This window comes from Berghia stephanieae, chromosome 11, assembly GCF_034508935.2.
Source record: "Berghia stephanieae isolate SIO BIC M18660-M18661 chromosome 11, UCSD_Bste_1.3, whole genome shotgun sequence".
Taxonomy (NCBI): domain Eukaryota; kingdom Metazoa; phylum Mollusca; class Gastropoda; order Nudibranchia; family Aeolidiidae; genus Berghia; species Berghia stephanieae.
Genome location: NC_088370.1, coordinates 27,962,077 through 27,974,576, shown reverse-complemented (window position 1 = coordinate 27,974,576; position 12,500 = coordinate 27,962,077). Strand labels below are relative to the sequence as shown.

At 35.5% G+C, this 12,500-nt stretch overlaps 1 protein-coding gene across 1 annotated transcript in view; it reads right to left on the bottom strand.

Moving 5' to 3' along the window:
- LOC144956378 (uncharacterized) overlaps positions 1 to 12,500 on the bottom strand; it is a 90,875-nt gene that overhangs the window by 9,513 nt on the left and 68,862 nt on the right. The window contains exons 7-9 of the mRNA XM_078886876.1: positions 5,349 to 5,381; positions 2,779 to 2,882; positions 963 to 1,103 (exon numbers count right to left, since the gene is read on the bottom strand). Coding sequence (XP_078743002.1) covers positions 963 to 1,103; positions 2,779 to 2,882; positions 5,349 to 5,381 — 278 coding nt within the window. The remainder of the gene's footprint in view (positions 1 to 962; positions 1,104 to 2,778; positions 2,883 to 5,348; positions 5,382 to 12,500) is intronic.

Sequence of the window (12,500 nt, the reverse complement as noted above, 5' to 3'; positions counted from 1 at the left end):
CCCGGGATCTTCCGGATCACAGTGCAATGCTTAACCACTCGACCACTTCGCCGCCCAAATAAAAAAAAAACAAAGAAAAAGAAATAGATAAATGAATAAATAATTAAATAAATATTGACATTTATATAGCGTATTCCACTGATTAACCATGCTAAATGCCCTTTACAATGTTTTATTTATTCCCCGAGCAGGCCATTTTTCCATTTTATGCTGTACCAGTCGCCTGTTAGGCATCCTTTTTGTACTAATACTCTAACAATATACGTAAATACTTGTAGCCAGGCACTCACACTTCACACCTTAGTCGAGTGGGGTAATCTGTGTAAAATGCCTTACTCGTGGACACAGCGTCGGGATCAGAATTCTACACAATCACTTTCACCAACCCAGAAACTGATTAGGTTTAATATGGCTTGACAATTGTGACAGGACGAGACACCGTACTTATAAAGGGTTATGTAATACAAATTGTGAAAGAGGAATGAGATACGTGGGTTGTGTTGTTATTATGACTAGGTATGTAATATGCCGCATTAAAATAATGCATAATCATAATCTTAATCATCATCATACATCATCATCATCATCATCATCATCATCATCATCATCATCATCATCATCATCATCATCATCACCATCATACATCATCATCATCATCATCATCATCATCATCATACATCATCATCATCATCATCATCATCATCACACATCATCATCATCATCATCATCATCATCATCATCATCATCATACATTATCATCATCATCACCATCATCATCATCATCATCATCACATCATCATCATCATCATCATCATCATCATCATCATCATCATCATCATCATCATCATCATCATCATCATCATCATCATCATCATCATCATCATCATCATCATACATCATCATCATCATCATCATCATTATCATCATCATCATCATTATTATTATTATAACTATTCTCTTACCCCATAAGGTCAAAGGTGATACAAAGATGGTTCCTAAAATAGAAATATTCGATCATGTGTATGATATTATACTGGTTGTCTTTGTCCTTCCGTCTCAAGGCGTCTAGAATCTTCACTTCCACCAAGGCTTGGTGATGGAACCTGGAGTAGAGAGAAAATACAATCATTATTTTTTAAAAACAAACAAAAAATTCAGATCATATAGCATTAACTCATTCAATCCTAGAGATTTTTGCTACTTTTCAAAACTGGAAAAAAAAATGTATTAAAAATTAACATGAGCATAGATAGCTTTATTCAACGTGTAAACATTAAGAGCAGTAGCTTTTGATACTACGCCTATAATTAATCTCAGAAAAATGTAATAAATAGGCATGGGGTAAAATTAACCCTGGTATACGACTAATATAGTCGGTGTTAGGGTTGAGTGAGTTAATATGTCAATGGTAATTTATATTCTCTTCTCTCACCTTATCTTATTTAACCATTTAATTTCCTTACTCTGAACTGTGAACAAACCCTTTTTTTAAAATTTGGCCAGAAAACTCGTCCTTCAAATATCGATCGATTTGAATGACCCTCATCTTGGAAAAAAACCTCTCAAACCTGGGACTTCGCGAAGTCTTCATTTTAGAGTTTTTGCAAAGATGAGGTTTATTCAAATCGATCGATATTTGAAGGCCGAGTTTTCTGGCCAAATTTTTAAACACGATTTTTTCCAGACTTTGGCAGTTTCCTGGTTAAGGCTGCATATAGGAATTATCCTTTAAATGCCTTATACAATAGTTTATAATTACAAATATCATATTGCTTGTATTGTGTAATTCACAGAAAGAAAACAGTCTTACACAACTTTGAATGTATCAATACGGCAATGTAAAGTCGAAAATTACTGTCATAGAATACTGAAGTTATTGAAAATTTGTTCATGATTGAGTGAATTATAAATATACAAAGCTCATAGTCTAATGAAATTTACAATAACATATAATGACATAATCTCAAATAACTCGTTTAGTAACATTTACAGACAGTTTTTTACACATCTTTGAATGTATTGAACTATTACCCATATGGCAATGTAAAGTCGAAAAAAACTCCCAATTATTGACTACTGTCGTTATTGAAATTTTGTTCATAATTGAATACATTTTAAAGGACATTGATAGGGTAATGAAAAAATAATCTTACATAAGTATCAAATTAACTCTCTGTCAAAGATGATTGATTTATAGATATTATTTGGTTCCAAGAACATGCATTTTTATGTCAGCATTAATCGACCATATTACACATCACAAGAAACAGGGAAAACACAGTTAGTTATATCATTCACAAGACAATATAAGATTGAACCCCCCCCCCCCAACACACACACACACACACACACACACACAGACACAGACACAATTATGGGCTATTGAAGGTACTGAAAACTGTTCTTAATTAAATCAATAAACAAAATTAAATAACATTTGGTCGTTATTCTGTTTTTTTTAGTAATGTAATTATGTTTTTATTGTTATTTTTTTGTTGTTGGCTGAATAAGGGTTTTGAGCTCGAAACGTTCCGTGTTTGGTATTAATTTTGTTCTTTTTTTTTCTAAACCTGTTATATTCATCTTTGTTTATTATTTATTTTTAAACACTGAGTTGTAGAGTTAATTTTGCAAAACAATATTAGACGTCTATGTTTAGAATGTACTTGTTGTTTTTCTAATTGAGTAAGAAAAGTCAATTTTTGTGTTGGGTGGATGTTAAGTTTTGGTGAAAATTTTAAAAATGGCTGGTAAGGAAATGAAATAAATTATCGTTACCTCTTTTTATTTCTAATTATCTTGACAGCGACCATCTGGTCAGTTTTGTGGTCGTAACATTTGACTACTTGACCAAACGACCCCTTTCCAAGGACCTCCAGCATCTCGTAACCGATAGATAGTGAGATCGTGTAGAGACTGTGGTAGGTAGTAGATGAAATAAAGGGTAGAGGATGGGGGAGATAAAGAGAGATAGAGGATAGAAAGATAGATAGATAGATAGATAGATAGATAGATAGATAGATAGATAGATAGATAGATAGATAGATAGATAGATAGATAGATAGATAGATAGATAGATAGATAGATAGAGAGGTAGAGAGAGATGAAAAGAGAGACAGAGGTAGATATGAGATAGATAGATAGATAGAAGATAGATGATAGATAGATAGAGAGAGAGAGAGAGAGGAGGAAGAGAGAGAGGGGAGAGAGAGAGAGAGAGAGAGAGAGAGAGAGAGAGAGAGAGAGAGAGAGAGAGAGAGAGAGATTAAAATTAGTAGCAGTGGCAAACACAAACAAAGCGGATAGTAGAAAATGATAAATAGAATTGGGAAAGGGGTGAAAAGGTGGGAGGGGGGGAGAGGTAAAATATTAGATTAGTTTGAAATATGAAACATGAAGTGTGATATATTATTAATTTCATAACAGAGTTAAATAGAAAGGGTTTAAAGATAGGGAAAACACAATAGGATTGGTAGTACTAACAATGGTAGAAAGCCTTCTATCATTTTTTGGTGTCACAATCCACTCCGGATAATTGCAACACCCTGGGATCAGAGAAAATGTTACGATTAACCGAAGTTGCAATTAACTGAAGTTTAGTTACTATTGCAACATTTTACACAAATATTATGGTTTACTTAAACCAGTAATTGTATTACCTTTGTCCAATGAAATGTCTGCTCTATTCTGACCAAAACAATAAAAGGTATCTTTTTCCATCTTGCTTTTAACTCGAAATATTGACCATGACGATTTTCGGCCCTTCACAAAGTCTCTGTTTTTTACCATGTAGGGATTGTTACGTTATGTATCGGGTTCTTTCTGTTCACCAACTAATAGTGGACAACAAATAAATAAATGAATTATGAATGGAGACGATTGTGAAAATACGGATAACTTTAATATGCGACTTAACAAGATAGATGCATGGTTCAACACTGACTGACTTACACACATACGTTGGTTCGTTGTCAACTGAGTTGACTCACTGCTATTCTTAGATTAGGGGTAAGGCCGATGCTTGCGGTTAACGCATTGCGTAACAAAGGTGATCTAAATTAATTCGACAGTAGTCAGTTGAAGCCGTATATAGTATTTCGCTCTTTTTCGAATCTGTTATATCCATTTTTGTTCAATAACCAAACAGTCCACGGCTTCTAGCAGCTTAGTATCCAGTAGACAACTTCAACACTGCCGTACTCTGGAAAATCCCAAATTTAAAAAATTGGCCAGAAAAGTCGTCCTTCAAATATCGATCGATCGGCGAAGTCCGGGTCTGAGAGTTTTTGCCAAGATGAGAGCCATTTAAATCGATCGATATTTGAAGGACGAGTTTTCTGGCCAAATTTTTAAATACGTGTTTTTCCAGAGAATGGCAGAATAGTCTCTGCGTCCAACCCTCCCCCTTAAAAAGTTAAAAGGCTAGATATCAGGGGATTTGAATGAATTGAGAGAAAAAAAAAAAAGACTAATATTTCATTCTAAAAAAGTTATTCAATTTCAATAAGTTATTCGTATTTATTTTTTTCTTTCTTTCTTTTTATTCTTTTCTTTTTCTTTCTACTTTCTTTTCTTTTTTTTTTTTCTTTGTTGTTGTTGTTGTTGTTTTTTGTTTTTTTTAAATATTTTTTTTTTTTCCAACTACAGGATACTCACAGTGAGTGGTTTATTTTAGGGGTACATGAATACGACATTTGAAAACATGGTACGGTACGAGGCGAGAAGGCCCTGTACGGTATCATTGGATCTGTGAAATGGTTGTTAGAAAACAGCGGAAGACACAGCATGCTTTCAAAGATCTAGACCAAATAAAGCTCAGGTTTACATAGGAAAGGGTTCGAGTCAATGGGCGGGGGAATTCCCTTTGATGCGTACGTAAACGAAGGAGATAATACTCAATGGTGGTTGGAGTATGAATGAAACGAGTATGGAGCATGGCGCCACGCCACGCTAACATTTCATTCATACTCCAACCACCATTGAGTACAGACGATACAAGTTATTTTGCATTTATTTATTTCATTTGTTTTCCACGTTAATGTGTGCATTGTTGTACTGACGAAGGAATTGTACCCGAAACGTCAATTGTCTCTATCGTTCCCATACAAAGAAGCCTCTCCATTTCCACACTTCGTTAGTATAGATAGCATTTAATTTGTAGGTCTATGTCTATGCATCATTGGAAACCCGCACACCCAGACGTGTTTTGTTGTTATTATTAGAGTTGGATATTCTTTGGGGTACCTAATCCTGTTCTTGAGAATCTTAATGGCCACATCAGTGTCTGTTTTGTGGTCTCTGCAACTGACCACCTGACCAAAGGAGCCCTGGCCTATGATGTCAACGACCTCGAACCTGTAGAACATTTGGTCGCCTACCACCTGGTGTTCACGTGGATGGTAGGAGTCAATTAATTATATTAACGAGTGATTGTAATCATCTGATGTCATGAAGAGTTACATCATGAGTTATCATTCTTGCCAAGTGCTATTTATTGGTTTACCTGACAATTCACTACTTGGCTAAGGTTAATTATAGAAGTATATAATATATATTGCACCCGATATGCCTCAAGCATCCCCACCAAAGTCAATGTGGTGATCCATTAGGGGTATGTGAAACGGTGACGGACGAAACAAGAAAGAAAAAACCCCCAGAAAACAACAACAACACCCCCCCCCCAAAAAATATATATATAAAAAATAAAAATTCAGTCTTCCTCTATTAAGCATCGAACCTCAAACCTCTTCACTACCCGTAATCATCACCACACCATCGTCGTCAGCATGCTTTCCGGCTTTCCGGCTTTCCGGTAGTCAGGTCTGAGTTTCGATCCTCAGTCGAGGAAGCCTGATTTTTTTGGGAAGTTTTTTTCTTGTAGGTGTGTGTGTGTGGGGGGGGGGGGGTAGGGGGTGGGTGTTTATTGCTTTGTCTGGCACCGTTCCTACACATTGATTTGTTCAGATCTTTAACTGTGATGATGGCGTCTCTTCTACTCCTCCTCCTCCTCCTACTACTACTACTACTACTACTACTACTACATACTATACTACTACTACTACTACTTACTACTACTATACTACTACTACTACTACTACTACTACTACTACTACTACTACTACTACTCTACTACTATTAACACACTACTACACTACTACTACTACTACTACTACTACAACTACTACACTACTACTATACTACTTACTACTACTACTACTACTACTACTACAATACATACACTACAACTACTACAACTACTACTACTACTACTACTACTACTACTACTACTACTACTACTACTAACTACTACTACTACTACTACTACTACTACTACTAATACTACTACTACTACTACTATATACTATACTATGACTATAATATATAATGATATATGATATGATGATGATATATATGAATACTATATATAGATCGATGAAATATGATCCAATGATCATGACCACGACCAAACACCACAGTGTGCGTTGTATTCATATGAATAAAGAAAACACAACCCCCCCCCCCCCCTAAAAAAAAAAAAAGAAAAAAAAAATAAACCAACCCAAAAATCTCAAACAAAACAAAGAAAAATCAAAAAAAAAAAAAAAAAAAAAAAAGCAATCACATTTTGGATGAGAGCGTAAGACAGGCGCGTAATCATATTTCAAATTGGGCAGGTTTAAAATACACAACGCTAATCCAGCTATAAATGCACGCTTTAATATGTTAATCCCTCCTATCTAGACTTTGACGACCGACCAGCGCCGCCAGCAGCAATCACAATAAATCCACGTCGTTAATTCACACAAAAAGTCACCAAAAACGTTCCGTGCTTTGTAAGACCGGAATAATTAATTGGTTGTTCTAAGAATAGCTCTATAATCGTGTTTATCATGCTATACAGATGACCTGGAAAAACATTTTATTTTTTTTCCAAATAATATGGTCATAAATCGGTTACTTCAAATATTGATGGATTTAACCCTTTCCTTACCAGCCATTTTCAGAATTTTACCCAAAACTTCACACCCACCCAACACAAAAACAGAAAAGCAACAAGCACATTCTATACATAATATTGTTCGACAATAATATGAACTCTATTACGGAATGTCAAGTTTTTATAGTTATAGCAAAAAGAAATGAAATCTGGATAAGAAAAGCGACTGTTGAATCGTAACAAATGTGACGATTTTCTAATAGGTGGTAAGGATAGGGTTAAATGACATTTATCAAGTCAAAGTAATACTAGGCTGCAAGAAGCTGTGGACTGTAAAGAGTAATAAACAAAAATAAAAATAACAGCTTCAAATAAGAACAAAATACCAAACACGGAATGTTCCGGGCTCAAACCCCTTCTTCAACCAACAACAAACTATAAATACATAAATATATTATTACAAAAGTCCAGATAGGCGTCTGAAATTTAGTAATGTATTTATGTCTTTATTGTTTTGTTTTTTTTTGTTGTTGTTGGCTGAAGAAGGGTTTTTTGCCCGAAACGTTCCGTGTTTGGTAGTTTGTTCTTTTTTGAAGCTGTTATATTATTTGTTTTTGCTTATTACTCTTTATCAAGTCAACACCTTTCAAACACGAGATTGTAAAAGAGGGTCTAAGGTTTCTTATGATTTGATTAGTTGAGGGCGACGTGCACTTATTTGCAGGCCTGTCAACCCAATTCCTTATGGGCTAATTGTTGTGAAAAAAAAACAACAAAAAAACATGACGCAAAATATTGTCCATGACAACAATGTTAATCTAGGCCCATAAGTTGGTTCGGATGTCAGATCTGCATATACATATACGTCGGTTGAGGGTTATTTTAATCGATATGGAATTGCAGGAAATTTTTCTGACAAAAAATGAGATTAAAAAAAAAAAGCATTTTGCTAGAGACCGACGGTATTGTGTGTAGGTACCAAATTGTAGTGTGTGTAGGTGTGTGTGTGTGTGTGTGTGTGTGTGTGTGTGTGTGTAAATTGCATAACAAAGGGAGCTAATTATTTATTCATCGACTAGTCATGCTTTATTCCTCAGCAATGATTTACCGTGGGCGACAGTTGCCTTTGTAAACAGAGCCTGTAATTGACCGTGGCCCTCGTAAAGTCATGGCCTGACACTGACCGTAGCCTTCATAAACTCATAGCCTGACACTGACCGTAGCCTTTATAAACTCATAGCCGGAAACTATTATTATTATTATTATTATTATTATTATTATTATTATTATTATTATTATTATTATTTATTTATTATTGATATTATTATTATAATTATTATTATTATTATTTATTATTATTATTATTATTATTATTATTATTATTATTATTATTATTATTATTATTATTATTATTATTATTATTATTATTATTATTATTATTATTATTATTATTATATTATTATTATTATTATTATTATTATTATTATTAATTATTATTATTATATTATATAATAATATATAAATAATAATAATAATAATAATAAATAATAATAATATAATAAATAATAATAATAATTTCCCCATATCAATCAATCATATCATCATCATCATCATCATCATCATCATCACCTTCAACAAGTCCAATTTTTAGCACCTGATGAATGTGAGGATATGGTCAGAAATAAGTTTTTTTTAAAAAAAACAAGCTCTGAACGAGTTATTCTTTATGAAGAGGACAAAGACTTAAAACAACTCTTTAAATGTAGTAGCAGTTTTCGTTTACACGAAATAGTGGGGAATTGGGTTATTAAAATTAAATTAAATTAAAATTGAGCTTTATATAGCGCAGTATCCACTAAATGTGCTCAAAGCGCTTTACAAGGGGTCCCTGGTCAACAGCAACATTTAACATGTAGGACGGACATGACGCCTGTTAGACGATATTACAATTTTTCGGACAAAGACAACGCTGTTAACGGCCAGGTACTCATCTTACACATGAGCACGGTGAGAGAATGTGAGTAAAGAGCCGTTTCCAAGGACTCAACTATGCGCCGAGTGCGAGGCTCGAACACGGGACCTTCCGATCCGAAAGAGAGTGTCATACCACAAGACCACATAGCCGCACAAGTTATCTATCTAGTCTAAATCGGGCCTTAGAGGGTTAAGGTTCACAGAGTTCTATTTATGTACACGGTCATGAAGGCAGCAAGGTCCTGGAAGTAACAAGTCTGTTGCAACATATTATTATGGATTAGATTATGTACACACCTCGATTACCACAACACGCTCATCGACCTATTGTGTAAACCTATTTTATACTGTCAAATTATATAACATTGTATCATATCGTAGCCATCGTTAAGTTATAGCCTGACACTGAAACCCAAAAAGACTGCCATTTTGACGTCATTATTTGGTTTTGCACCGCCTAGTGAGTTGTCGTTAGCAGTGCTCATGGAATCAAGGGATCTCATTGGTTGAACAACTTAATACAACTCACGATTAGTTTTCTTTTGTGGGCAAAGACTGGCATTTTGACGTCATTTTTTGGTCAGTGTCAGGCCGTAGCCATCGTTAAGTTATAGCCTGATACTGAAATCCAAAAAGACTGGCAGTTTGACGTCATTCTTTGGTTGTTAGTAGAGCTCATCGAAACAAGTGATTTCATTGGTTGAACTATTGAATACAACTCACGATTTGTTTTCTTTTGTGGCAAAAGACTGGCATTTTGACGTCATTTTTTGGGTCAGTATCAGGCCATAACTTTACGAAGGCCACGGTATCAGACCATAATTTTACGAAGGCCACGGTCAGGCTATATAAGTTAACGATGGCTACGATAATACCCACTGTGTTTGAAAACAAATAATTATAAATAGAAAAGTTTAAAGACCGTTTCAGATAGCACGAAGGCCTGATGCGGCTATAGATAGAATGAAGTTAACGTCACTCTGGTATTTGTTTTTTGCCATCCACGTTTATGAGTAATTCTCACTCAACTGTATAATCCAGACTATAAAAGTTCATGGTTGCACAGAGTTCTGTGTGTTTTTCCGTTATACTTTCGGATGGCAATGTTGTGAGCTTCGTAGCCAAGCGCATACTATCTGTAATGTGGTCTTCTGGTATGACACTTGCTTTCGGATCGGAAGGTCATGGGTTCGAGCGAGCCTCGTCGGCGCATAGTTGAGTCCTTGGAAAAAGGCTCTTTCCTCACATTCTCTCACCGTAATCCAAGTGTAAAATGAGTACCTGGCCATTAACAACGTTATCTCTGTCGGGGGAAAAAAATTGGTAATATCGCCTAAAAGGCGTCATGTCTCGTTCTACATGTTACGTGTTGCTATTGGTCAATGACCCTTTGAAAGCACTTTGAGCAAGTTTAGTGGATATTGCTCTATATATAAGCTGAAGTGTAATTCCGTGCACACATAAGAATTAAAAAGTAAACCTTTAGCGACACCAAATAATGGAGCCGGAGTTTTTTTTCCATATATTATATAGCGTGAAACGCAAATCGCATTGCTTGCTACCCTTAGGATAGGACCCCTGTCTATTGCAAAGTACTTTCCGTCAGATCTAACTGACTCAGCTACCCTATCACTGCTAGTGGACAGGGGTGGGGGATGTTTGAAAAAAAATATTGATTTTACCCAGGATCGATTTAAGTGTAGCCTAAGTTATCTCATAGTCTAACACTGACCAAAAAAGATGACGTCAAAAGACAAGTCTTTGGCCACAATAGCAAACAAATCGTGAGTTGTATTCAATAGATAGAATGCAATTGGCCAAGGAGCTCACAACATTGCCATCCGGAAGTATAACGGACCAACACACAAACTCTGTGTTACCATGAACTTTTATAGTCTGGTTAATACAGTTTAGTGCGAACAACTCACAAACGCGGATGGCAAAAACAATAACAAAGGCCTGCGTGACGTCATCTTCGAACTATCTATAGCTCAACCAATGGGATCACAAGTTTCCTTGATCACTACTCATATCTTTATCCTACACTGGTGCCCGTTCCTTAATTTCTTTAATTTCGTAATTTAAAGTCACCATTATTGTTTTTTTTTTTTTTTAGTAACAAAGTTCATACTTTTCATGATAATGTATCTATTCAGATTTCATCTTTGCAGTTCTTTCTTTTTGTTCCTCTATTAAAAAAAAAATATTTGAGTATAAAATAGTATGCGCTTGGCTAAGGAGCTCACAACATTGCCATCCGGAAAAATAACGAACCAACACACAAAAACTATGGGCAACAATGAACTTTTATATAGTCTGGTTAATACAGTTAAATGAGAATTACTCATAAAAGCGGATGGCTAAAAAAAAAACCAAAATGAAAAAACAACAACAAAAAACCAATAAAATAGACCCGAGTGACGTCATCTTCGTTCTATCTATACATACACCAATACTTTTGTCCTACATTTCACCAACTTCCAAGGTTTAAGATTTTCAAAGAATTCGTAAGAAAACATATCTAATAGACGATGGTATCCGGTAACCAGGGTCACACTTGAGTACCGAACTCTATAGATAGTTCGAAGATGACGTCACTCAGGTCTTTGTTATTGTTTTTTGCCATCCGCGTTTATGAGTATTTCTCACTAATCAGTAATAACCCGACTATAAACGTTCTTGGTTACACACAGTTATGTGTGTTGATCCGTTATACTTCCGGATGGCAATGTTATGAGCTTCTTAGCCAAGCGCATACTATCTATAGGGAATGATATTAGTGGAAGGGTGGCGTCCCTTGATTGGACGTCACCGGCGGAAAAGTTATTAGAGAGAGAACGTCATGTTGGTTGTGCGCATGCGTCTCTCGTCCTCGCTTCCGGTGAAAGCGGCTTGAGACACTTCACCGTAGCGAAGACGAGAGAGACGAATTGCGCAAAACCAAATTGACGTTCTCTCTGTAAGGTGACGTCCAATCAAGGGACGCTACTCTTCCGGTAATCTCATTCCCTTTTTTTAAAAAAATGCGCACTAAAAGTTTTGGTCAGAAAACTCGTCGAGCGGGACTCGAACCATGAACCCATCGGTCCGACGTCGAGTGTCATACTACAAGGCCACATTGAAACATGGAAGGATTTCAATATAACATGAGAAGCAATCAGTAACGATCGTTTAACCTTTTAAATAATCAGAACAAATTATTATTGATTCGAAGATGTCGTGCTCGATTCAGTCCCTTGATGTGTTGTGGTGCCATCATGACGTGACGTCATTAAGTATGCATCTAATATTCTCCTCCTTCCTATAGATAGAACGAAGTGGACGTCACTCAGGTATTTGTTATTGTTTTTTGTGGGGTTTTTTTTTTGTTGCCATCCGCGTTTATGAGTAATTCTCACTAAACTGTATTAAATCAGACTATAAACTTTCACATAGTTTTGTGTGTTGGTCCATTATTCTTCCGGATGAAAATGTTGTGAGTTTCTTAACCAAGCGCATACTATCTTGAACGTTTATAGATGAATGAAGTTGACGTCAATTGAGTCCTTGTTGTTTTTTTTTTGCCATCCGCGTTTATGAGTAATTCTCA